The sequence below is a fragment of the Rissa tridactyla genome, chromosome 6 (genome assembly GCF_028500815.1).
Source record: "Rissa tridactyla isolate bRisTri1 chromosome 6, bRisTri1.patW.cur.20221130, whole genome shotgun sequence".
In the NCBI taxonomy this organism is placed as follows: domain Eukaryota; kingdom Metazoa; phylum Chordata; class Aves; order Charadriiformes; family Laridae; genus Rissa; species Rissa tridactyla.
In genome coordinates, this window is record NC_071471.1 from 50184269 (window position 1) to 50212190 (window position 27922).

The window sequence follows — 27922 nt, forward strand, 5'->3', positions numbered from 1 at the left end:
AGTCACTTGTAGAAGCTGCAGACACACAAACTCTATGTGCTCTAGCACCTCTATGTGCTGGACACGGGGTGGAGGTCACTGGTTTCTTCAACACTTTGGGCTGAAGAAGACTCAGTGTCAGGAAAGAGGTTGGGGGTTAGATTTCCCAGGCCTGGACTTTCAGAGATCTCACAGAAGCTCAGTTTGCTCCTTAGCTGTCTGTGTGTCCAAGCACAGGGTGCTCATTCCGAGGGGCTGCTGAGGAGCCCCCCGTTTAGCTCAGCTCTCCATGGGCACAGAGGCATGTAGTATTATACATGATTAAGGACCAAGTAGAAATAATTTTCAGTCAGCATAGCCCTAAAAGAGTGTTGTCAGTAGCTCATTCATTTCTCTCACCCTGTCAAGCTCAGGGAGGGACTTGTCTACATCGACTTTTGGAGGATGTTTTCTCTGCAGGCACTTCCTCCAGCAAAGGTGTCCATGCCTGGCAGCAACTAATGAGCTCTGGTAGAATTTATCACTTTTTAGGTATCGGCCGTGAAGGGCTGCCAGCAAGGACAGACAGGAGCTATTAAATCAGCTGTTGCAACAGTTCCTTGTAGTGGGATCCCTATTAGTAAAGACCTTTCCAGGTGGAATAAAGTACGGAAAAATGTAGTGTGGTACATGGGTGATGGACCTGAAGTGACCTTAATTGTGAATATCTTTCCTGGTTTCTGCCACACATGGAGTATTTCAAACCCAACATGAAGGCAGAACAAGATGTTACCTGGTTTCACAGTTGTGATCTACCCAGTAATATTAAAAGCAAGGTAATCAAAAACTTGTTTTCATATGATTACCTCAGTGTGCAGTATGATTGACTAATTTACACTTCTCTGAGTGTAGAAATAAAGTGGCTTTTATAAAAGTGACTTAGCTGGGAGACAGAATGGGAAACAGAGACACAGAAAAGTTACTAGACTGAATCAGAAATAAAGTACACAGATTCTAACTTCTGATTCTCTGCTGCAAATGCTAGACATTTTTCCCCAGGCCAAATAATATTGCAAGGCAATTGTTAAGCCTCTCTTTTCTCTTTTCCTTGGGCTAAACATTCCTTTATCTGTTCTGCCTAAAGGATCCTATAGGGGTAACTTTCAAATCTAGGCTGCTTCCATCAGGCAGGGCACTGTCTTACTGCTCTGCCCTGCGTTGAGAGGACAGACTCGGTTGGGTCTCTTATGTCTGGCCCTGCTAGGCAGTACAACTGACCTGGTGCCTTGTACTATTTCTTCGTAGTCTTTAGCACTCACTTTCCTTAGGACAGCAAAGTAAGTAGCAATTTCAGCCTCCCTGAGGACGGAGCTATTTTTTTCCCCTTTGAATAATGTACAAGCATGAGGTGAATGTTGAGAAAGGCATGTTCAGCTGCTCCCTGCCACCTGATAGCCCTAGCAGTGGATGAGTAATTGCTTTACATCAAGACTTATTTCCATGGACAGCGTCAGTACAGAAGTCTCTCAGGAAAGCCATGTATTTAATGCAGAGCATTTCTGATGGCAAAATAATATCCCATGGCAGAAGATGATGCAACTCTATTGCCAGCTAGAGTTAGGGTTCCCAGAAGCACTGCAGACTGAGATAATATTTTATTCTCCTATTACCCCCCACCACTCACCCCGCTTGTGGTTTGTATTTGGCCTTGGGTGTCCTTATGTAAGAGTTACTCTGCCATAGATGGCAACTCACATGGCCAGCTTGGCCTTTTCTTGGGTTAGGAATCTTGGCAGTAAATGTGAAGGCAAAATTCTATGTCCTGATCATGCTGGAGCTCAGCAGCCATTAAAACAAAAGTCACAGTCAGCAGCCAGTAACTCTGTGAAGGAAGGAAGCAGGGAAGGAAGAGGGATGGGAGGTTTTCATTATGTGGTGAACAGAGCTAAGGAGCACCTACACCTGGAATAAACAGGAGGATGTGAGGCTGCTGAGCTGCACTGGCTCTGTGGGGAAGCTGCCTGCAGAGAAGTTTTCGGCATGGGAGGCACATGGTACAGCATCTCTTGCCAGAAAGATGTAGCCTTGGCAAGGATGTTTGTGCTTGCATTGGTTCAGTTCCGACAGCTGCTCCAGGCTCCCATGGATCTATCAGAGTTTAAAGCTCTGTTTTTCCACCTTTCCTTAGCTTACCAACAGCGCGGTAGCCTACTCTGGGACATGGAGACCCCTGTGTTTTGCTAAACAGGAACATGAAATGGGTTAGAAGCTAGGCAAGCTTTTAAAATCTGTTAACTACAGTAGGTGACTTGTCTGATTAGTCATGGGAGCCTGGGGCTTGATATATACACAGCAGGCATTTAAGAACCCTTCTGACTATCTAATCAGATGTCTGCCTTTTGGAGCACTATGTGTCTAAACATATTCCCAGTGCACTTGCTCAGCACACCATTCTTGTCTTGCCATAGCTTTCTCCATTGTGACTCTCACCGCCGCACCATAAGAATGTGAAAAACTCCTTTTTGGTTTGTTGGGACTGTTACCCAGATGGTTCCTCACCTTCTCTTTCTAGAATGTACTCCTTTCTCATGCCTGCTCTTATGTTTTCTCCAATTTTAGGAGTATTTCTCTTGTCCTTTGTATTCATTCTTTCTAACTTTTCACTGTCATTTTTAAGCTACAGAGACTTTCTCCCTTTCCCGCCTGTCCCTGCACCTCAGGCAAACAGAATTGCAAGTATAGTATTTCTAGGTAAGTATCTAGAAACATCAGATTTCTAGATGAATAATTGAAATCCCTGTACAAGAGTAGAGATACATAATAATTCTTTTGCACACCACCGAGAGCAGCAACTGACAGTCTTCACAGCACTATTGCCCTGCGAGGATCTCAGTATGACTGCTGTTGACTGTCAGCTCTTGGGTTTTCTCAAACTTAAGATCTGTAGCTCTGCTGTTTATTTCCTATCTCTAGAGCTTTTGTAGACCTTTGTCCTCACTCCATGCAGCTCTGAGCTTTCCAGCTCATAGGCAAGTTGATTCAGCCCCCCTGCCTGCCCTTTTCTGTATGATTTTCCTTTGTTTCTGACGTTTTTAGCAAATCTGATCCAGGCTGACTGTATAGTGTCCTCAAGATCATCAATGAAACTAGTAAATGCTTACCATATTCCCCCAACATCTTTCCTAGTCTCACCATGATGGGTGATCAGTCTTGATGTTCTGATTGTTACTGATTCATTTTCTCTTAATTTTCATCTGATTGACATTTCTCCAGTACATGGATTTTTTTGCATCGACTCCACCAACTCCTAACAACTACAGCTCCTTTCCCTGCCTTTGCTACAAGGATACACATCATGTGGCAATTGCCGGAGGTGACACTGCTAACATCTGCTTTGCATCGCAGTAACACAGAAGCAAATGGAGCTCACTTATTTACACTAGGGAAGGATTTGACTCCGGGAGCAGAACACAGTGTGGCGGCAAGTACCAAAAGCTCAAGGCTGTACAAATCGGTACACCCATTTGCCAGTGGGTGGGGTGGAGCAAAGTAAGCACAGAGAAGAGGGAGCAGTAGCTGATGGTGCTACTTCACAATGCCCTGCATGTTGTCAGCTGCTGAGCTGTGCCTCTCCTTCCCCAGCAAAAACACCAGGCTTTAAAGCTCCTTAGAAAGGCAACAGCCCTTGCAGTGAGGTTTGGGCCTGTCTCTTTCCAAAGTTCCTTGCCCTGTTTGCATATTGGTATTGGCTCATTTTTTCCAGACGGTGGGATAAGCACGTACATCACTCCAGCCCTCCACAGGACACATGACTTGGACATGCCTCAAAAACCACACAGAACATTGCTGATGCAGACTAGTGGGGCAGAGTGGGGAGCCACACACCATCCAAATGTGGGGAACTTGCCCTACAAGTAATAGGATTTCAAGTCTTCATTGATACGCAGTGGCTGCTATGCACCCTGGTGTTTTGCTCTGTGGGGCAAGAGAACAGCCAGCAAACGGGGACTCTTCTGTACTTTAAATGAACTACAGGAGAGCATTCACACTTGTGAATAGACAATATTTTGCCTAATCTGAAGAAACAAAAGTATAAATTTGTTTCCTTCCTACTAAAACAGTAACTCGCTCTCTTTAAAGAGGTGATTAATCCCTGATGAAACTGGGATCTTTAGGGCCTCAGTTCATCATCACTGTAAAGGGCCAAGCCACATCCCTTCCTGAGATTAATTCTGTGCTGCTTGGACAGTGCAGAAGGAAAGGAAGAGATAACAAGACAGAAAATACAAATAAAAAAATCTGAATGAGTTTTAGGAGGTTAGGGGAAAGTGGGAGCTTATGGCAGGGAGAATCAGACTATAGTTGTCACAAGTAATTCCTAGCGAGGTTCTTTGGTTCCCTGTAGCTCCTGCAGTGTCCTCTTCTGCTCACTCCACCCTCAGAGGCTTGGGATCCATCTGTAGCCAAGGCTAATTCTCTTCAGCCACCTGTGCTCTCTAAGGTGCACTGTATTTTCACCCCCATCTTTCTCACAACTGGAAATACCAATTGCTAACAGAAGACAGACATACCAGGACAGCAGTCTAGTCCTAACTTGCTATCACACTGTAGGAATTTGTGTCAGTGCAAGAAGTGCTTCAAAATATCTCAATTTAAACTTATCCACTGGACTATTTTTAGTTCCTAGGATCAAGAGCTTCTCCATGTACGGTCGGGGAAGGGAGGGAAAAATGGGTGGGGAAATTTTCTCCTCTGCTTTATATGGACCTGGCTGCCTGTGCAGAGTCATCAAAGTTACTACATTCCATATCAGAAAAGGAAATCCTTCTTGTTTAAAGCGGATGTACGGCGGCATCACTTGACGAGATAGGATGCTTATAAATAAGTGGCCTATTCATTGGGGGTCATACAGATTACCTCCTCTAAGAGTGACTGCAGTCACATTTCCCTACAGAGAGAGGGAGTCCAGCAAGCCGTGTATCAGCCTGTTACAATCAGTATAGGCCACAGGAGCTGTGAACAAGATAAAGTACCTGAATGGTGGTTTGAACTTACTGCACCACATTTCCTTCTTGGCTTTCAGCTTTGACAGTTGTATCTGTAATGATCACAGTTACGTGACTGTTAGTCTAGCTTACTGCTTTTGTCATTCACTGCAGTCTAGAAGACTGAAAGGTTTAGGATAGTAGTCAACTGTCCCCATCCTACGTGCTTTAAAGTAAAATAGAAAAGCATTCTGCTCAGACCAGGAGATTAAAATTAATTGCCTGAACTATTCGTCTTACAGGAAGTCTGTTCCTATCAGTATGAAGCAATGCTAAATAACCCTTGACCCGTGCTACTCAGCGAGCAGCCAACCACTAGGAAAACAAGGACGACAGCCTCCATGCTTGAATCACAGATGGAGAGTCTGATCTCACTTCAACACGCATTAAACTGGAAATTGCCTCCACTTGGGAAATCAATTTACGTACACTGGTGTACGCAGTCTAGTTGTATGCTTTTGCTGAAGAATATCCCAGTTGATAACCAACATTCAGTTTTTAATTCTCTGCAGCATGGAAGGCATTTATCATAGAAGACAACAGAGAGATAAACACTCTTCTCTTTCTCCTCCAGTTTTAGGCTTGAGGCCAACATTTGAGCTTATGCCTTCAGTTTACGTTCTTCTATCAAAAGCACAGAGGTGATATTTTCAGGCTGATATATTAACTGTTTGGGCAGAAGACAGATAGTATTGTCTGGTTTGGCTAGTGTGGATGAATTTTTCCTTCTGTCTTCTCAGAAATTGTCACAAGTAATTGGCCATGTTCCTCAGGTATGCTTACTGGAGACTTCCAGCATCGTTCCCTTGGGCATCACTCTTGTCCAGCATTTCAGTGCAGATACTGTGGGTTGCAGCACTGAAAGTAAAGCTGATAGAGCTCTGGTCTGCTTCCCCTTTGTACTTCAATGCTATCCTGCTGCCCCAGAGCCCGACAGAGACGTGGATTTAGCTGAACATGTGTTAGCTCAAGAAAAATCTAGCTGCATATAATAATCTCTGGGAGGGGAAAGATCTTTGGTATGTGAAAGTGTTTGGAGGAAAGCTGTATGCAATCCCTGAAATGAAAAGGTACATACTTTCGTTTGTTGCCATTTTGAGTATCTTTTTTAAACTACCAGTTACTCAGACATTACTTCTCTGTGTTATTATTGTTAGTGCAGGGACTCTGACTCTGGGTCACAGTTCCTCAGACATGGTCAGAGGTCATTCATCATCCTGCTGCTGGTGAAACAGCATCAGCAGTTCTCTTCCAAGCTCACACTTCCATGGTCCTTGCAGAGCCTCAGCTAGTTATTTTTCAGAATATGCTGCCACACACATGAAGTTAACATAGCCTGCCCTTGCACATGCACATCTGGAGTGACTTATGATGTGTAAGGCTGATGTGGAACAATGAGATTAAGCCAAAATTTTGCCTTTTGCCAATAATTCAGATCTCAAGGTGATCACACTGAAACAACTATAAATACAACCCTTAACCAAGCTGATAGTTTCTAGGTTCCAGGATTTTGAGAGCTGAGTTGAAAGAAATCGTAATGCAAACAGGCAATGGGAATCCCTCTGCCTGTTCAATGTTGTTTCCATCAGTTCTGGAAGTGATGTGGGACTTGCTGACAGGGTTGGGACAAGTCTGCTCAGGGGCAACACTGAAATGAGACAAAGTGATAATGATAGGGGAGGGAGAGGCATAAAAGGGTGAGGCATAAAAGGACTTTGACAAGGGGTAATTAAACAACAGAGTCATTGCTCAACAAAGGTGAGAGAAAGTTACAGCTAGGAAGGAGAAAACTGTAAACATGCAAATAATCATTCTTCAGTCTCACTGAAATCCATTGTAGGAAGAGTTTGTTGTGAAATCTGTAAAGATTTATGTTACCTACCGCTTATGTTAGCTGAGAATCAAGCCCTTTGTATAAATGAAATAGGAGCAGGAAAGGGGGCGAGTAGATTCAGCATATCTTGATACACTGACTATAATGAAATGACAAGGCTGAATCATATTCTCTGTAGAGGTGGAATGTAAGGAATTAGTGAAAATTGTATCAGAATGGCCCTCAGTCCTCGATAAATAATCTGGAATAATGGGAAGGGCCTCAGGGAAAGAGACCAAGAATAGCACCCTTCTTACAGACACAGGCTCTGGGGATAAGAAAAAAAATAATAAATGTTTACCTTCAGTTCGGTGACCAAAGTAGTTCTTTTGAGCACACTTTGTGGAAAACAAAATGATCAGTAAAAACAACATGGACTAACAAAAACTAGAAAAAGAGATAGTCTTTGACCTGTTCAGTAAGATAAGACTTTGTGGCTAAAGAAATAAGGTGGACACAGTATATGTTGGCTTCTGTAAGATATCTGATATGGTTCCACATGACTTTTCCAATGAGAGAAATATGGATGAGATAGGACTACTGTAAGGTGACTGCACAATTGGCTAAGAATAGAACAGAAAACATAACTATTAATGGCTCATGATGTCAGATTAGCTAACTGGCTAAGTTGGTAGTAGTGTTTCACTGGGCTTCTGAATCTAACAGGACTACCTCTATATTTTCACCCATGGAGCTTTAAACACTAACATATGTCAATCAAATGTCCTCTCCACCTCAATGTTATATGACTGGTGAGGAGACAGATGATTAAAAATCCCAGCCCTCCTCTCTTCTGTCAGTGGATCTTGTCCTCTGACTGCATCTAGACAGAACAGGCAGTATGTGCTGTGGGGCACCCCACAGCCCCAAAACTGCTACTACCCAGAGCTGGGACCTGGCTGGGACACCTTGCAGCTTTTCTTTGGTCTTTCTTCACACAGAAACCCAGGTGTGTGTGGGACACGGGGGAGGGAGGTGGGTTCCTGGATTGAGGAGGTGCATCACCATTGTCTTCCTATCAGCTTTTTCAACTGCAAACTCCTGCTAGTGAAGCTTTTAAAATGTATTTTGTTTCTCTTGAGTGGGTCATACCTAGGAAGCAGTAACAGGAAATAGCAATAATACCATTTTTAAAGGATGGCCTGAGGATTCAGCAGACATTGCTGTCTATTAATCAGCAGATGACATAAGGCATGGAAGGTAAACAGTTGTCTCATGAAAGCCTGGATTTTTAAATGTAGAAGGAGCTTGACTGGTTGCAGAAAAGGACTAAAATCAATATATGGCAAGTGCTACAGGATTAATCAAGTCCACAGACCCAGATGGTGAGCATATGCTTGTCTGTATTACTAGAGAGTGGATGGTGGAAACACTGAAGGACAAAGAGAAGATAAATCAGTGGTATCCTGCTGTCAGACATCAAGCAGTTTTGTGAGCAGTAGAATTAACAGATCCTGGTGTCCTTTTAATTTATGTCTTGCATTTGATATCGTATTGTCTCATATCTAGTAAAATGCAGATCTGTCTGATGTCTCTCACATTCAAAATAAGAACTCATAATTTCTCTGTTGTGTGTGTTCTTCAGTTTTTGGTGCCTAATTAAGACTGCACTCAGGCTTCCTGCTGCCTATGGTGCGGTCTGTCACCTCTGTTCAGCCACCTACTTTCATGTAAACTTGTAGGAGTGTTGTATCTTTGTGACTTCAGGCTCCTAAAATTAGCTCAAAATAGGCTCAAAAACTATTAGCATGAAACAAGATCAAAAGACATGGAGCATGACTGCATAGACCTTTCTCAGGAAATTGGGCTAAAACTGCAAAAGACAGATTCACTAGTGCATTCCGGAGGTGCTCTCCTGGCAAAAGAAAGCTCTTTTTTGGCAACAGAAGACTATCCAGGGCCCGAGTGCGAGCTGTCGGCACAGGAGAACTGGCCGTGTGCGTTACCTTTTGCACTGAGGACATATTTCCATCCTCAGCTCAGGAAAAAACTCTCACTCAACTGAGGGAGATTTTTTTAAGGGAACAAGCTATTCAAGTCTGCAGCAGGATACCATGAGACTAATACATTGCAACCACGTATAGCAATGTCTCCGCACCTCCTCTGCCTGGCAGAGCTCTTCAATAGCAGGGTGGGAGTCGCAGAATGGCTAAGAATGGTCAAAAATCTACAAAATGACTGGTCATGTTTTTTCCCGTGGGCTGTTGATTCATCTGCAGAGAAGCTTGATTTCTATTTTTCTAAAAGCAGGAGATTGCAGTGGGGCAGTGTCTCACTGGGAGCTCTTAAAAACTAGCCATTTAAGAAGAAATACTGGTTTGACAAGTACTTAACTACATATTTAACATCAGATACATTCTTAAGTGTTGCAGAGTTAAGTAGGACTGAAGCATGCTTGTAGCATCCTAAACTGGAGCCATATCTATGTTTTATATTATGCATAGACTATGTGATGGAAGTGTGCTGATATCCAAGAATGAGAAACAAGTTTTCTGTCCCAAGAGTTTTGTCACTTCTTTTAAGTAAAAGAATATACACTCCTCTGCTTTACTGTTTGCAATTCAAGCATTGGTCGAAGCTTGAAAGGTTGAAGCTTTCAACAGGGAAATACTTAGAAGGCCAATATAACCTATCCAAATCTTATTTTGAAAGGACTCCAGGTATGAAAAGCATGAGGTGTCTGTAGCCTCTAATGACTTACTGAGATATTTGCAACGTTAGCCATGGAAAAATGACCTTATCTAACATAAATAGCTGGAAGAACAAAATTCTAGTTGATCCCATGTGAAAAAATAGTAGACAAGTAGTATTTCATCACAGAGGAACAGGCTCTTTATCTCTGAAATTAGCAGCATGCTTATTTTCTATGGTAATGGCTTTTCTAGAATTTGGTCTTTGGTAGTAAAATTTACTGTTGTTTTTTTCCTAGTGAACATGAACAGTGTCTGGCATCATGTAAGCCTACTTGCTCAGTAGTTTTCCTGAGCATACATTAAAATGCTTTCTTTTAACAGGGCCTGATCTTGAAAAGATTTGTACTTTTTACACTTCTCTTTATTGTAATTAGTAACATAATGCATTTCACTTCAGTGAAATTTAGTTAAGTTAATGGAAAAATCTTTGTAGGCTTTGCTTGATAGAAATTTTTCCCTCTTGTGGATTATTCCAATATAATTTAGTGCTTTAAAAGTTAACAAAAAGTTTTCTGTAGAAATTATCTGCCATACCAGCATTTAGGAGAGTTTTATAACCCTTCCATTTACTCTTTTATCTACTCCATTTGAATGTCCTTAATAGAGAATTTTTTCTGTACTGCAGAGCTGTATTTTCATTTCCAATTGCTTATTGTATATATCAGATTCTACAAGGTTTTCCCAAAGAGACTGTATTCCTATATGTGTAAATACTCATCAAAGAAGAAGAGACTGAACTACTTGCGTTGCTTTTGCTTTTGCTGTAAGAGCCTCTGTATGAGGCATGACATGAACATTGCCTGTGGAAGTTGTCTTCCTCGGCATGCAGCGATGGCTAGTGGATTTCAGGAGGCATGGTTAGACCTTCACTTTTCTAGATTCACTAACACTGGAGATGGTCTGCTCCAGTCCTGGGCTACAGTCTTGCTAAGGCTGGGACTGCTGGGAGGGAGAATCGCAGGGCAGTGTCCCTTGGCCACAGCTCTGGGATTCTCTCACAGGACTTATTGCTCGTGTACAGAAAGAGGCAGTAAGACAAGACCTCGACAAAGTGTGAGGAGATGCTGAGCAGGCCACAACTGCAGAGATTTGTAGACTCCCAGAACCCTCTGTTCCCTTCCTCCCTGTCCACCTCAGTCCTCACTATCAGCATCTCATCTTTCAACACCTCTCAGTCTCCAGCGCGGGAGCTCTGAATGGTGCTGACAAAACACCAGTCCTTGGCCTCCAAACGCTGCATGACCCTCCCTGGGCACAGCCACACTCCTCCGTGGTGTAGGTAACAGCCTCTGCCATTTTAACTCAACTAAACCTCTTCACTACAGGAATGCAGGACCCTCATGATCCTCTGTTAAATGTTCCTCAGTCCTGGTACACAACAGGAATCTGTATCATGGACTGGTTCTCCTCAGACATGGAAGGAAATTGATATACACAGGAAAAGAAAGGCGCTCGTCTCTCTTTTATTCCTTATATTTACCTTCCTTATATTTTCTTCATTATATTTACCCTCAGGGTGCTCTCTGAGGGTTTCAGACAGGGAAAATTGCTTTCCTCCTGGGTGGGTTTCTCTGCTTGTCCATGTTGGACATGAGCACTGTGTTAGTCTCACCTCTTTGAAGGGCTCTTTAGCACAGAAATGCTGGACATTGTGGCATTGGAAACAGTAACCTGACGCTAGCACCTTTTTACCCTGAAGCTTACACCACAGCAGCGGTGAGAGTATAGAGTATATTTTCTTATTGTAAAATAAAAAAGAGGAGTTTCTCCTCACAGGGAGTAGAGGGTGGGGGAAAAAGGGAGGGTGTTTAAGTGCCAGGTGACAATGTCCATCACACTGCTCAGTGATGAAGCTAAGAAGACAGAAATAGACAATGTGACCTCATGGCTTTCGGCAGCAATGCCTATGAGACAAAAGAGAGGCTTTAAAAGGCTTGTGGAGCTGATAGCAAAGGGCTTGGACACCTCAGAGTTTTGGTTCTGCTCCAGCAGGGAACTGCTTGGCTTCTCTCTCATTGCCTCTCTCTCTGTTTATGGGGAGTTGTGAATTAAACGGGCTTTGTGACATGCCCAGCTCTCCAGGTCTGGACTCTGCCTTCTCAAGCTTGGATCAGCCTTATGCAGGTACAGATGTCTCCTCTTTTCTATCTTTCTTCTTTTTTCTTTTCTTTTCTTTTCTTTTCTTTTCTTTTCTTTTCTTTTCTTTTCTTTTCTTTTCTTTTCTTTTCTTTTCTTTTCTTTTCTTTTCTTTTCTTTTCTTTTCTTTTTTCTTTTCTTTTCTTTTTTCTTTTTCTTTTCTTTTTTTCTTTTCCTTTTCTTCTCTTTTTTCTTCTCTTTTCTTTTCTTCTGTTTTCTTTTCTTTTCTTCTCTTTTCTTTTTTCTTTTTTTCTTTTCCTTTTCCGCCCTTTTGTTTCCTCTCATTTTTCTTCTCCTCTCCTTCCCCTATTCTTTTGCCTATTCTGATTTCATTCTTGCTCTTTACCTTCAGCAAGTAATCTCAGGAAGATTTCTCTTTCCCTTTTTTCTTAAACAGTTGTGGGAGATTGTGGCTTGAATACTGTGAACATTTTTCTGTTGTGAGGATCGGTATAATTACTTATGTGCTTTAGCCTTTGATGAGAAAGAAAGTAGGAAAAAGAGCAGGGGGAGGCGAGTAGCAGGTTGCAGAGGGCCTTATTTGCCTGCTGCTTCAGAGCACAGGGCAATTGAGAGGAACTTCCTAAGGAAGTTGTTCATGGACGCTAACACTGAGCCAGGAACAAGAGTTGGTGGAGGCATAGCCAAGGCTGTCTACTGTTATATTTTCTCTGACAGTATTTGCTAGCCCAGAGTTGAGCACTTTCATGGTACTCTGTAGTGAGTGATAGGACGAGGTTTTCTCTCACCATCGCAATAGGATGAGGGGTAATGGTTTTAAACTGAAAGAGGTGAGATCTAGATTAGAAATTAGGTAGAAATTCTTTACTGTGAGGGTGGTGAGACACTGGAACAGGTTGCCCAGAGAAGTTGTACATGCCCCTTCCCTGGAGGTGTTCAAGGCCAGGCTGGATGGGGCTTTGGGCAGCCTGGTCTAGTGGAGGTGTCCCTGCCCGTGGCAGGAGGGTTGGAACTAGATGATCTTTAAGGTCCCTTCCAACCCAAACCATTCTATGATTCTATGATTCTACTCTGCTGCCAGAAGGGGCTGCACAGACACTCACTTTGGATGGTGTATCTCCCTAGCTGTTAGCTCCCGATGCCAGAAATCATCCTAAGTCACTCAGGGCCCAGAGTTTATGTATTCTGGACTTGACTAAGATTCTGTAGTGTTTCTCTTCCTCCTTGTAAATTTAGAAGCAAAATACAAGCCAGGTGAGGTGTAGTAGCTTGTAGCAAGGATGCCTGTAGTAAGAAAGAAATCTTATTTCCTCCATTGTGAACAACCCCCAGAGACACATGCGTGCAGATTTCTAAAGTAAAGTGGACAGACCTTCAGGGACTGTAGCTCATTTCCATCATGGACAGCAGGTCCTGCCCTGAAGTCTCCACAAAAACCTGGAAACTATTTCAGTCTTGGTTCAGCAAGGTGGAGCCATTCTGTAAGGAAAGTTTTGCAGAGAGCCTTCCCTTTGCAAGTGAGAGCACAGATAGTGAGCCATTTTTTCAGCATTGATTTTGCTGTTTCCAGTTTTCTGAGTGCAAAGGGGAAGAATGGACTGTGCACCCATGTGAGGTGATCTCAAATTGCTGAAGTCCCTTTGTTGAAATCCCAAAGCAGCAGCATGTGCGATGGAAGGCCTGCAAACCTTGAGAAGAGTCGTTCCTTGTATTTTTCTTAAGCTTCCTGGAAGGATGACTGCTCAGCAAATCAACACCTTATTTTCAGCATGGGGTGAGAGAAGGAAGCTCTTTCTGCCGTGGTTACACTGGTGCAGTATGGAACGATTACACCTACCACAATTGTGCAGCCTAGCCAGGTTTTGGGGAGCATCTGCAGCCCTGAGGATCCTTCCTAGCTAAGCTCTTTGTCCCCCACTGCAGGTTATTGACACATCAGCAGGTCCCCATTGAATGAATGCTCTGTGATAAAGTGGTCAGAAGTGAGATCCCGAGAGGACCGAGCCGCTTCCCTCTTCTCCTGAGCTAACACCATCCTCCAGCACTGCTCAGAGCTCTCCTCTCCTCTCCTCTCCTCTCCTCTCCTCTCCTCTCCTCTCCTCTCCTCTCCTCTCCTCTCCTCTCCTCTCCTCTCCTCTCCTCTCCCTTCAGCAGGCATAATTTTGTACCTCTTTCTGGAGAATATCAGGGCTGGACAAGGTGCTATACAGTTTTTTTACAAATTATTAGATGCAGGCAGTGGATGAATGTTTCATCTGTACTATCATGCTGGGAAAAAGACAATGGGAGTAAAGAAAAGGATGAAATGAAAGAAGTAAGAAATTAGTCTATGGTTTAGGTATGTTCTTTTTTTGCTGTGCAAAGTTAGCGCTGATTTCTGTCACTTGGAACACTGATTCAAGGCATGTCCATACCTTCCTTAGGGCAGCCGAGTTTCATTTTACTATTGCATCTCGTTCACCCTCTACTTTCCCAGGGCAGAGAACACAATGTTCCTCCCTGGGGCTTTACTGACTGCTGGTCTGGCAGAGCAGGTGGAAAATGATTATCCCACACTTTCATACCAGTGTCCCAACAGGTGTTGGCTTTTCCAAGCAAGCCTGCCTAAGTGGATTCCTTCTGGCCTGGGTGATCAGTTGTGGAGGTCTGGAATTCTTGCTCAGGAGCAAATGCTCTTCTTCTTTGCTGGGCATGGGGCACAGGCAAGGGACTGCAGCAAGGGTGAAAACATGTCTCCTGCTGTTGCAGGGTAGATGCAGAGAGGCGCAAACAGCTCTACACACAGTGCTGCTGCAAAACCCTCTGACTCTGTAGCTGGCACTGCAGGGCCCAGAGCAGGAGCAGCCCGGCTGTGCCTGCAGGGCACCTCTCCCATTGCACACGTGCATGGGTGCTAAAGGTAGCAGGCTGCTTCCCAGACTCTCAGAGTCAGAGGGATTGCTTGCTCTTGGGAATCCTCCATATGGTAGGAGGAAGGTCTACAAAAAGCAGGGCTCCACCTTCAGGGTGATAAGTGGTAAAAATTCCTAGGAGCAAAGGCATGCACTGTAAAAATACTGTGGGAGCCTGGAACTCTTGGCCACATGCTGCAGAAATAGGAAATCTGAGGTCGGACCAGGAAACAGAGACCATCTGTCAGAGAGGGGGGAGTTCCCTCCCCACACCTGCATGGACTTCTAGTGTGTCTGTAGGAAAAGAGAAAACTGCACCTGGATTTCTATCAGCAGTTCCTAAAGACACTATCAGCAAAGGTAGGAAAGAAAAGGCAGGGCAGGGGGTAACAGGGTGTTTCCTCATATGGGCACTAGAATATCTATAGCCATGTCATTGTCCATCTTTGCCCACCCAGCCACTTGCTAAGCTGTGAGCTTGCCTCTTTTTGTCTCTTGCAGAGCTCCACCGCCACGAGAGCATCCAAGAGAAGAACGTGAAAGAAGCCAAAACCAAGTGCAGAACCATTGCATCCCTGCTGACAGACGCACCCAACCCCCACTCCAAGGGAGTGCTGATGTTCAAGAAGCGCAGGCAGAGGGCTAAGAAGTATACATTGGTAAGCTTTGGGAGTGTTGACGAAGACCGCTCCTACGAGGAGGAAGACGGAATTTTTCCAACTAGTGAGTCTGAATTTGATGAGGAAGGTTTCTCTGATGCCCGAAGCCTAACTAATCACTTGGACTGGGACAACACTTACCTGGACATTGAAAAGGCCAAGTCTGACTCTGAACAGAAGGAAGAGAAGCAAAAAGGACTGAGTGAGGCCTCAGGTAAAGGAGCACGATTATTTGAGCAGCAGAGGGAACGGGCTGGGAAGTACACAGTCGAGAAAGTCCCGGCGCAGAAGAGCCCCCAGCTTCCCTCAGTTGCCCAGCCACAGCAGGGCACGGTGAACGGAGATATGCCTGTGCCACAGAAGGTGGACAGCATGCCCCTCAGCATCCAGCTGGAAGGCGTGCAAGTGCCCAGCAAGCAGCCAGCCACCCTCCCCACCCAGCTCTTGGCTCCCCCTAGCCCCACTTTCTTCCCACCTCCCCCAAGCACTCCCGACCCCTTCTCTACAAGCACAACGAGCATGTTCAACAGGTCTGCACGGCCCTTTACTCCTGGCTTTTCTGGACAACGCCCAGCAACATCCTCTGTCATCTTCAGGCCATCTGCACCCAAAAAACCTAGTGAAAGTCTGGGTGGGCAAAGCACGGTGGTTCCCCCTTTCTCGCCTCTGGCTCCAGGAACACCTGCCAATGCACCAGTGCCAATGCACCGTGGTCCAGTCAGTTCCTCCACAACTCTCTATATTCCTGCACCAGGAAGACCAACACCACCACTGGAGTCACAGCCAAGAGAGGGAGGAAATGCTCCAGAGACTAAGCCTTCTGCCAACACTGCCCGGACATCCACCACCTCTATCTTTCTGTCAGCTCCCTCAAAGCCAGGAGGGGAGGTGGCCTCTGCAGCATCCCAGCCACGAGTCCCTGGAACAGCCTCTTCTTCATTGTATATTAGTCCAGCACCATCACAGCACACAATAAGCAGTTCCCCTGCACCAAAGCAGCCTTCTCCTGCCATCTCACCAGCAATGCCACGACCTCCTTCTGAGCCCTTAACCTCCAGGGAGCAGAGGATTGCCACGCCGGCTCCCCGCACAGGCATCCTGCAGGAGGCTCGCCGGCGGGGCAACAAGAAACCCATGTTCAGTAAGATTGAGGAGAAGAAGAAGAATTCACCCAACCCTGAGCTCCTGTCTCTGGTGCAGAACCTGGATGAGAAGCCAAAAGGTGACCACCCCGGGGCAGGCTTCGAATCTGGGCCTGAGGAGGACTTCCTCAGCCTGGGTGCTGAGGCTTGCAACTTCATGCAGTCCTCTGGCCGCAAGTTCAAGACCCCACCTCCGGTGGCTCCTAAGCCTCAGCAAGATGCTGGACTGGTGAATGGGGCCCAGGACATGCCTCAGCTTAAAGGCAAAGGAGCAGAGCTCTTTGCCAAACGCCAGAGCCGCATGGACAAATTTGTGGTGGAGACAACACCAAGGCCAGAGTCCAAGCCCAGGACCCCGTCTCCTTCTCCTTCTCTACCCTCATCCTGGAAATATTCACCCAACATCCGGGCTCCCCCTCCAATAGCTTACAACCCAATGCATTCCCCTTTCTATCCACTGGCAGCCAGCAAATCTCAGGCTAGCAAAGCAGAGAGCAAAGTGAAAAAGGCACCTGGCCAGAAATCAGGGATCAAGGTCATTGATTTAATGCGCCACCAGCCCTATCAATTAAAGTCAGCCATGTTCTGTTTTGGGGATCCCCCAAGCCCCAGCATTCAGGATTCTCCTGGCCAGCCAGCCCCACAGGCTAGCTCGTCCTTCATGGCAGCCAAGCAGGTCCCCGTGAAAACAGCCAAGACCCAGGAGATACGTCGCTTCTCCACTCCAGCTCCCATGCCAGCTTCAAGCAGCCTGACACCCACCGTGCTTGTGCCCCGCTCGGCCACCACCTTGGATGAGCCAGTGTGGAGAACAGAAATGGCCTCTTCTGCCCCCACTACACCAGCACCCTTCCAGGCAGAGCTCAGCCAGTCCCCTAAGCCATACTTGAGCTCCCCAGAGCCCAGTCAGGTGGCCCAGGGGCCTTCCCCAAACCCAGCCTCGGCCACTCGGTTTCAGGTGGCCAGGCCCAAATTCTCAGCAGTGAGAACAGGGATGCAGGCCAATGTGTGGAGGCCAAGCTTTGGCCACCACTGAGGCAGGCACCCCTCCCATCCCATCTGTGGCCCCGCAGAGATAGTGCTCGTTTTGTCTTTCATGTCAGCTCAGTACATTGGGATGAGTGACACAAAATGAAGAAAAGAGAAAAAAAAGAAATTATGCCCCTTCTGCACCACCCTCTCCCCCAGCCTCCCCCTGGTCTCAGATGGGCAGCTTCATAGCAAAGCTTACGGGCTGTGGCTACAGCAGGAGGAAGAATGTGGAGAGAGGGCACATGTGCAGTACACAGAGACTGGGAACTTACACGTGGCAGCAAAATCCACCTCTGGAGGGGGTGAATGGCAGAGGTTGTCTCAAATGAGGACATGTCGGCGGTAGTGGTTTTCCTTTCCCAAGGGCTTTGGAGTCACCCCTGAATGGAGGGAGACTGGGGGGCAAGAGCTTTCCAGGAAGAAAGGGTCAGTGGTGGGATTACAATACAGAAGCCCTAGCTTCCCCATTAGACTGCTTTTCTCTGAGCCTGTCAGTCTGTACACACGCACCTGTGTGCACACACACACACACACAGAGCAACGCGCAGCAGGGAGCGAAAGCGGGGCTTCATCTTGGACACTTCTCCCAGACTCCCCTCCACAGGGGCATGGGAAAGGAGGCGAGAGAGCAGAGTGAGCAGGGCTGTTTGTGCATGTACGTGTGGGCAGTGTGCCCTGCACAGGAGGGTGGCCATGTGTGCCCGTCCCTCCAGTCACCTGGGCTGGGATTAAAAGGGAAAGTCATCCTAGCTGGTGCTAAACATGGCTATCAGGTCTGTGAGCAGTTTGCCAGAGTGGTGTCGAATTGACTTGATGGGCCTATCACAAGCTGGAGGAACCACAGAAGGAAGCATCAATTTTTGAGGATAGACAAAACTAGGCTCAGGCAGTGGCTGGCTGGCACAAGGAAGGCCCTGAAGCATTAGTCCCACTGGAAAAGGATACAGATGCTGTAAGTACAAAGGAGGATTGCGTGGGAGAAGGTACAGTTGACTTTAAAAGGAGACAGGATTGAATATGCATTTGCACATCATCTTTTTGTTCAGTTTAGGACAGACGCGTGGCTAGGTTGGAAATGGGTCATGACATTTGCTGAAAACTCTGTAATGAGCTGGAAAACGGAGACCCTTTACAGACGCTCTCAGTATGGAAGTGGAGGACAGGGAAACAGAAAGTCACAAGTAGAATTTCATACTAAATGATTTAAGTATCCTTGGGGTCTATTTGGTAAGAACTGAAGTGCTCTAAGAGTCCCAGAGGATCTGCACTCACATACACATACAGAGCTCAGTTTGCTGGCGATGCTGGGGAAACAGGACTGGTTATTCCTTGAATGTGCCTGGGTAGCCTCAGACTTAATCCCTACACTAAAGACATACAAGAAGAAAGCATTCCCTTTCCAAAGAAAGAATTCAGAATATTAGTAGGGACTGTGCAGGTGTGTGTGCATGTCATCTGTGCTCTGATCTGCACACCCCCCTGTGATTTGCTTTCCAACTGCGCTCCCGCTTTTGCAGCAGCCACTTTTACAGTGTGATCCCACAAGTACCCCAAGAAAAGCAGTGCTCCTGAAGCACTGGCTCACAAACACAGCGGATGCCCCAGCTGCAGGGAAGGGGTTTGCCACCTCTTCCTGGGCAGGGGTTGCCCAGCCTTTTGCTAGACCCTCAAAAATAAGTACTGGAGGCAGGATGAGGGTCTCCTAGCCCTGCTTGAGACATGTCTCCATCTCCTTAGATTTGCTCCTCTCCTTCAAGCAGAAGCTGTCCTCTGACTGGACTGAGCACAAACTTTGGCTCTACAAAACTGTAGGTTCTGGGGGGAAAAAATGGTGTGCACATGGGGCTGATGCCAAGTCTATAAGCAGTGCAGCTAGTGTGGTTTCACACTAAGCCCAAGCCAACCTTCCTCCGCACAGCTGGAGCTTACCACGTGTAGCTCTTTTCACAAAAGCTGGGGACTCTACTTCTTCTTGGAGGCTCTAAAGTGCTTCTCTGTGAGCCTCTGGAGATTTTGTATGTGTGCTCTCCCACAAAGAAAAAGAGGTCTGGAGAACCTAGTTAGCAGCTCTAGTCCCAGACAAACTTGGGAGGGAGATAATGAGAGAAACGGAAAAGTAATATACAATCCTGCCTTGAATCCTTCACACTCATCTGGGCTTGTTCTGCAGGCCTGTGTTTGCAGTGCACAGTCCTGGGAGCCCTGAAACATAGGATGAGCATGCTGGGGAGGGAGGAGGACAGCACTTACACCTCACTTCGCAGACTATCAGCCATGGGAGAGGATGGAAAGAAAATCTTTGGAAATGCGTTTGAGTTAATGATCAAAGGGGTGCCTGAGCCAGAAGAGGTGCTGCACCTGGTTGTATGACATAGGAGCAGCCAACCTGAACTGATGAGGTGATTGTATGTGTTCCTGGAAAGCCCAAGAGGGGAGGTCTTAGGACAAGTCACCACCACAGAGTTAATTCAGATCACCAGAATCCACTTAGGTCTGGTGAAGAGGAGCAGCCATGCTACAAAACCTAACTTGGACAACTGCTTTCTCACTCATCCTGTACTACATTGTATTGCTGGCATTTCCAGAAAAAAATCCTGTGTGCTGTGACAAGCTGAATCTCTGTGATTCTTCCCAAACATGGAAGGAGGAGTCTTCTATTTTTCTAGGAAAGCTGTGGGAAGGAACTCATGGACTAGCAGTGCTCCAAAAGCTTCATCTCTAGTCTCCTTGTGGAGTGCTGTCTGTCACTAGCTAGTGGTTTTAGCCACTAGCCTTAGACAGACAAGCTAGCCCAGGCTGAAAGCATCAGTGAACTCAGGTGCAGAGAGGGGTTGTGTGGACCAGAGAAAGGGTGCTCAAGATAATTCTGCAGTGAAGAAATAACCTCAGAAAGTCTGAATCTCACTGCAGTGTCCCTTTCCCTCAGGCCCCTAAAGGTAAGTGCTCTCAGGGCCTGAGTGTCTTGGGAAATTCATTTTGCCACTGGAAAAAAAGACAGGTCTGTCCTTAGCATGTAGGGGAGGTTGCATGTGGTTAGTATTTCAGTGGTCCCACTCCAGATTTCTGGGAGGCACTGATGCAAGCCAAGGACTGATGGCCAAACACTGTTGAATGTTAGATGTCAGGACCCACATGAGTGGAATAACTGCATTTGGCCCATCATTTCTGATAATGTAATGGGCAGGAGATTAAAAAGAGGTTAGGTCCGATTGGAGAACAAATATTAAACATCAGAGCAAGGAAAAGAACCAAGAGGCTGGGGATCCTGCATTTCACTTCTAACATCCTTGGTTCAAAGCTGTGTTTAAAAGAAAAGCCAAAGTAGTTTGATGGATCTCAGCCCCCTCAATCTTTTCTGGATCCTATGCTGACACAGGACTTGATCTGCAGAAGCAGAGGGTGTTGCAGATGAGGCCTACAGTGCTTGTGGAGTATCCCAAATAAGGCCTGTGGCTGTAATTCTATGAAGTAGCATGAAATGAGAAGTAATACTGAGAGGCATTTGCTAAGCTACAAGGAAGAAACCTGCACTACTGCTGGCTTCAAGCAGCTCTGCTAGCGTCTGCTCATGAAAATATTGTGGGTCGCCTATTGAAAGGTCACAGGTGAGGTTATAAGAAATACTTTTGAATCATATAAGCTTGTCTTGAGGCTCTCCAAATTTCTAATTCCTCAGCTGTTGAACAAGCACAGACATAAACAGTTGTTTGACAAGTTTTAGCTCCCACCTGCTGAGTTATAAGCTTCAGTGATAGGCCAACCCCAGTGTCCCCTTGTTAAGCATTTGAAGATGTCTGCATGGGCTGTGATTTAAAACTGCCTGTCATCCCTCCTCTCTAGCACGCTGCAGGTTACACATTGCAGCTATGGCAATTCTGGGGGGTTATCTTTGCTTCAGAATATCAGCCCTTTCCCTCAGAATATATGGGAAACACTTGCCAGAGATAACTTCAAGATCCTGCAGCAGCTGAGAGGAAGAATCTTGGAAGAGACTGGTGTGATGAGGAGTCACTGATCGCCAGACATGAGCACACTGCAAGCAAGAACTGTCCCTTTGAAAGAATATGCTCCTTTTCTGCTATAATATCCAGCATCCCCTAACAGACACTCTTCCTAGAAGAGACTCGTCAGTGCTCTGAAAATGGGAGCCCAGCAGCAGTGCTCTGTCTGGTGGAAGATGTGACCCCAGACAGAGAACAGATTTGGCATCTTTGTTTATGGAAATACTTTTTTTCATTCTCTGTTTTGTCTTTTTTCTTCCCAATTTACAGTCACTTTCTATTTGTTTGTGCAGAAGAATAAACTTGTGATATGCACTTTACATGTGGCATTTTGTCACCTTCTTTGCTTGGCACCCAGAAGTAACTAACTGCTATGTGTACAGACATGCAGTTAGCACTACCGACAAACTACTAAGGCCAACAGAATATAAGGAGTCCAAAAAAGGATGGGATGTCTCAGCAATAAAAACACATAAGTTGGACTTAAAACCCCTATAAAAAAGCCCCATGCAAGCAAAAACTTAACTGAGATCCAAAATTTTGGTACTACAGGCTATAAAACACTCACTGACAGAGTGAAGAAATTTCTTTATGGGCCACCCCCAGCTGGCCGCCCCGGTGCTGCCCCTCAGCCTGCTCTAATCTAAACCCTACTCACCGCTTGTAAATCTGGTATCAACAGAAGTTTGTCAGCCCTGGTAAATCCAAATATAAACTCATATGGAACAATTCAACTTATTCTTAATAGTAACCAAGAGATCAGAAAACCAAATCAGTCAGAAAATCAAATATATCCCATTGCATCCTCAGGCTCCAAGCCTAATCCTAACTCTAACCCTATTCATGTTAAAGTCTACCCAATTTCTGGGTCCTGAGAGGTTCATTGTGCTCAGTTTAGGACAAGTGATGGCAGGTTGCCTTTCCAAGATGTGTGTCACTCACAGACAGCAATTCCTGAGTGCTGCAGGAGATGCTGAGGTCAGCTGTAGGATTGGACTACAGACTCTGGACACTTGTCCAGATATCATTTTGTAGATGTTTTTCAGATTAATTACAAGGATGCGTCCCTTATGCAGGGGTCTGGAGGTGAGTCTTGGGACTATCCAGCATATTTCTGATTGACCCGTGGACAGGAAATGCACAAAGGGGCAGCGATGTTTGCTGACGCCAAACCTGAGCTTCTGTCCAACCAGAAGAACAGCTTCCAAAGAAATAAGTCTACAGATGCACAGGCTGCAGATTAGGACTGCATCTTGTTTTGCTTAATAAAGCTGACATAGTAGGATTATGAGCTACTCCAGATGGTTTGACACATTGCAGGACAGTTGCTGTGTCCAGGGCTCTGATTAAATTCCCTGTTAACCTCTACAGCCTTCTCAAGTGAGAGTCATTTCTTCTCACAGCAGATCATGTCAGAAGGAGCCAGACAAAGAGACTTTCAAAAGTGGAACAGAAGGCGGCCCTGAGGTTACCGGCCCAAAGCAAAGCCGAAGGATTACTGAAACAGCTATGCAGCAGGCTAGGGATGAACATGGACTTCAGTGCACTACTCAGAGTGTAATTTAAAACCAGAAAATAGTAAGGTGCCTAGTGGGGATGTCCACCCCCAAACAATCATACCCGATGGAAGAAGTGTCCAGCAAAGAGCACAGCAGGGCGAGTATGTTGTGGCATGTAGGAGAATAAAGGTATTCCCAGGGAGTATAGACCTATAGCTTCAACGGCCACTAGATGTTGCCACTGTTCTTCTGTGAGTTACCTGGGGTTTTGGCATTCGCCTGACGTGGTGTTAAGTCTGGAGGCTTTAAAATTTTAGGAAATCCTTTCTTCCTAATCTATCCTGTTTTGGCGGTCACATATGGTATTGCTCAGTCCCACATACCAGAGGAGAAGGCCAGCCTCATACCAAGGAGTTTTGGCAGCGAGAGGCTTGCTGCAGCTTGGAGGGGATTCCTGGGTGGTAGCATGTGGGGCATGCAGGCAAACAGGCTGCCCAGCAAGTAACACACCATGGGTACGCCAGTTATTTCAACACGTACTCCAGCTCTGTGATCAAACACTGCATATTTCTGTCCCAGTCCTACATCTCATCGTGCATTAAGCCCGCTTAATGGCAAGAGGGAGCCTGGCATTAAGTGTTTTTCCTGTTGTGGTGCGGTGCTAGAAACTATTGACAAGTCTTCCTGATGTCTGTGTAAAAGTGGAAGAGATTAAGCACATATGAAATATTATAAAATAACAAGTATTGTATATGATGTATTTCAAAATAAAAAAGAACCAGGAAAAAAAAAGCAACTTATTTTCAGAACAGATTGAATCATGTTGAAATCTGCTGCAGCACAGATCAGTCCTCCGGTCCAGGGGAAACGGAGAGCAGGTTCAAGGTCTAATTCTCTATCTTTGGAAAATTAAAATGGCGAAGGCTATTTGCCAGACTGATGCTGTTTGCCAGACCTCCACATGATCAAAATGTGCTCAGGAGACAGCCCTGCTGACGACACCTGTCTTAACTACTGCTTATGTCCATCTAGCACTGTGTAATGAGGCAGATCTCATCTGCTGCTCTTAAAATGATTTTGCAGACATCAATAATTTCAAGTTAGACCATTTGAAATTAGGTGTACAAGAATGCAGCACAAAAATAAATTAATTTTCAAGATACAAGTCAGAGAAAGCAAAGCTTTGTGCAGGTTGTCCCTAAGGCCACTTAAGCAAAGGGTATATTTGGAAAGAGGGAGGTGGTCACAGTGAGATACAGACAGTTCCTTGTATGATTAAAAACTCCTCCCTGAAGTGCTGAAATGCCCTACAGGCAGCACATGTACTATCCCACTGACCTAAGTGGGAACTCCATGTAGTCAAGCAAAGATTGAATTTAGCCTCCAAACCTCACCATGTTCCAGGTAAATCCCACCCTCCCACCAAACCAAAACTAAAACAGCTCATCAAGCAAGGCATGTAATGATTTAAAACCTTGAGCACTGAGTAGCATAAGTAGGTAAGACTACAGTAAGAGCCCTACATAACTTCTTATGTATGCTGAGTTCATTGTATCACTTATGGCAGAGATATCGGATTGGTATAATATTCCTAGCAGAAAAAGCCACTGAGCTGCTGAACTTGGCACCACGGCAGGGCACAAGTGAGGTCTCTGCTAGACCCACCACTGACATTTCTAGACTGGTGAACTAGATACTTCTATCTCTCAGGAGAAACTGTGCATACAGAGGAAAAAGGGGCAGGATTTAGTTCTCAGCCTGGTAAACGAAAATTGAGACATATAATTTTATTTGAAGGTAAGAGTAGGAAGTGAGAATCTCAGTTAAAGATGTGCCCTGGTGCATTAAGTGTCAGACGCAAGGCTGCTTTACCCAAATCGCCCTATAAATCCTGGTGCCATACTAGTAGGATAAACCCTGTCTTACATTCCTTCTGGGTTCAAGGCTCAGGCTCTGTGCAGTACACTCCAGCTGCACTCTTAGCTCCTGTGTCTCACTCGTTGTATGTATATAGGCACATGCAGATGAAAATAACCTCTGGAGGATCATGGCTGGAAGGACAGAATGGGACTTCACATAGCACTGAATGAAGGCTGTGGATCATCTTTCAAAGTGGAGGTGGCCAACGTCTCTTCAGAATTTGAGCCTGATGACAGCCACAGACAACAGCACTGAAAAACCTGGGCAAGAGGCTGGTCGAAACCTTGGATTTTGCTACTGGAGTTTCTGAGGAGGCCGACAATTGGCCTAGGAATCTAAATACTACTCACCAGCATCTAGGGAATAAAGGAATCTCCCCATTTGATCATTTCAGCTTCTAGATAATATTTCTGAGCCCTGGGTAAAGATCCTACCCTGTACTCTCTACTCCTAGCTTACTTTCCGTCATATGCCTGCTCAACTTGTCTTATTACCAGTTCCTCACTACCCTGTCTACTTCTCACACAAGACCTTGACTTGGCGTACAAATGGTTTGTTCCCATCAGACCACAGTTCCCATCAGTCCTTGAAGCTGGACCTCAAGGTCCTTGGCTTTCTCCCTAACCCTACTTGCCTCTTGCCCTTTGGGCTGGGGATTCATGGTGGAGTCTCGTCTCTTGGAGTTGGCCCACCCTGAGTTGCTGTCAGTGCTGTGTTTCTGATCCCTAAGTGCTGGGCATGCCTGCTCATAACCTGACTGAGATCCATACACACCATTCCAGTCATGCCTTCTCTTCTTCTCCTTGCTACTGCTTTTCCCTAGTCTCTCTTGAGTTTTATAAGAAGGTTCACATCCATTTCCTGTTCATTACCTCCAATTACCAGCTAGCCATGGGGCACTCTCCTTCCTTCCAGCCTGCTCAGCTCCTCTCTCCCTGCAGCTGCCTGATGGAGCAGATGTGAACCTCTAGGGTGGGAGGAAGCAGAGGAGCAGCAGCTCATGCTCATGGCAAGGAAAAGCAACCACACACTTCCTTGCAACACCATCTTTTGGAGACACCTGGCACAAATTGTTCCCCTAAGGTTTAATTTGTTCTCAGGAAGGCACAGGAGATGACTGGAGAAATAATACAGCAGCTATAAATTGGTCTGAAAACAGCTGCTGGAAGCAAGTAGAGAGGAGGCAGAGTTTAGCATCACCCTAGTGACTGCAGGAAGGTGCCGTATAGTGGTAGGTGCATTTCTCAGCTTCTCACCCCATAACATGTATCACATTAATTTCTTAGATGATTATCAAAATGGAGACAGGAACTTCTTAAAATTAAGAGGTAGCTGTACCTCATGCCTTTGGGAAAGGAGAGGCAAAGGGCTGCTGATTTTAAGCAATATAGCAGCACACTGTGTCTGTTCTCTCTATGCCTCCCCCTACAAGTCATCACCTTGTGACAGACAATAGCTCCCTTAATAAATAGAGTTTAGAATGGAGAGAACTTGAACAGGAGAGCAGCATCTCAAAGAACACAACTGGGCTTCACAGTAGGTACTGGGCACTCTGGGAAAATTCCCAACATGGTGCTAAACCAATCCAGAAGAAATAAATGTGGTGAAAAAATACTCCTCATTGTACAACCTGCAGTGAGCAGGGCTTGGCCAACACCAAGAGACATGCTCCTCTGTGGCCACCTGCACTTGTGCAGAGTGGGTGTGAAGCGTGGACAGATGGTCAGTTGTGAGAGTAGTATTTGACACCCTCCAGCTTTGTGCAGATGTAAATGCTTTCACCAGGCATGAAGCTCTGTGATGGTGCCCAGAGCAGGCAGTGGGTGTTTACAGTTCAATTGTGCTATCCCCTACACCTGCTTTACACTGGCACAGCTCCGGGGAGAGACTCACAGATCACCGGCATGGGAGTGCGGGGGCAGGATCCAGGCTGTCCAGCCCTCGTGCATCATTCTGTTGTGTCTGCTGGGCTCAGTGAAGGACGCGGCACTCTCTTGGATAGTGGACAGCCTACAGCACTGTGCTACAGTAGATACAAATGAGGGAGAATAAGAGCACAATAAGAATTGTGCTATAGGCACATAGTGGTTATATGGATGCAAGCAAGAGGAAAATGGGAAACTTTAGGCCAGGAGATTGCCATACATGCCCTGACTCCAAGCTTGATTATTGCCCATAGGTACATTACAGCACTCTTATACAGGATCTTCTAAACAGTACTGGGGGTTAACACTTTCTGCTTTCAACCCACTTATCACACTGGGAAGTTTTATATGCATTTGGTGCAGGCAAAAACAACTTCAAAATCTAGGAAAAAGGGAAAGTGGCTGTCTCCTGATGTTCCTTTATATCAACTTTGCTTGCAATTCTCTGTGCAGAGGATTTTCTATTACAATCACAGCTGTGTATTGGGTTTTTTTCCACACTAGACTCTAGGTTTATTCAGCGGACAACTCAATTTTGATCCAATGTAAAACAGGAATACAATGTTTTCTGCAGGATTTCTGCTTTACATAGAAGCTGAAATGTATGTGCATCTTTGATCAATCCAGTAAAATGAGATATGTTCCCTTCATCCTAGAACCAGAACCCAACTAGGTATGGGGGAAAAAACAGAGAGAATCACCCCATAATGAACAGGAGCTAGAGAGGGGGAGTCATTGGCATGTACAAAGCTGCACCAAATGCAGGCAATCAACCCTATTTCTGTCATGAATCAGAAATTAGCTTCCTTGCTATTTGATTCCGATGGGTTTCCCACACACATTACACAGCTACTTCCTAGAACTCTGTAAATAGCTTTCTAGACTTTGTGGTTTTCCTACTACTTCTCACTCATGCATACAATTCTTCTTCTTCTGTGCTTTCCGATGTATTATTTGAATGCCTGACATTTTAAGAATTATGTATGAGAGCCTAGAGGACACTGGGTTGAATGATGGAGTGAGGAGGGGGCAGAAGAAGGGTGTAAAACAGAGCAAGACCTGAGATAGCTTTTGAGACACTACTGACAAACAGGATATTGAGAAGGTTTTATGAATGTCATTAAAATGCAATCGAAAGAGGAAGGGGAACGACATGTTAATTTGAACAGAGAGGAGGAAGAAGTGAG

General features: G+C 45.6%; 1 protein-coding gene across 1 annotated transcript in view; it reads left to right on the top strand.

Annotated features, from left to right (window-relative positions):
- The window catches only part of SYNPO2L (synaptopodin 2 like), a 40699-nt gene extending 18988 nt beyond the window's left edge, over positions 1-21711 (top strand). Inside the window, exon 4 of the mRNA XM_054206568.1 lies at positions 15059-21711. Coding sequence (XP_054062543.1) covers positions 15059-17394 — 2336 coding nt within the window. The 3' untranslated portion in view covers positions 17395-21711. The remainder of the gene's footprint in view (positions 1-15058) is intronic.
- The last annotated feature ends 6211 nt before the right edge of the window (positions 21712-27922 follow it).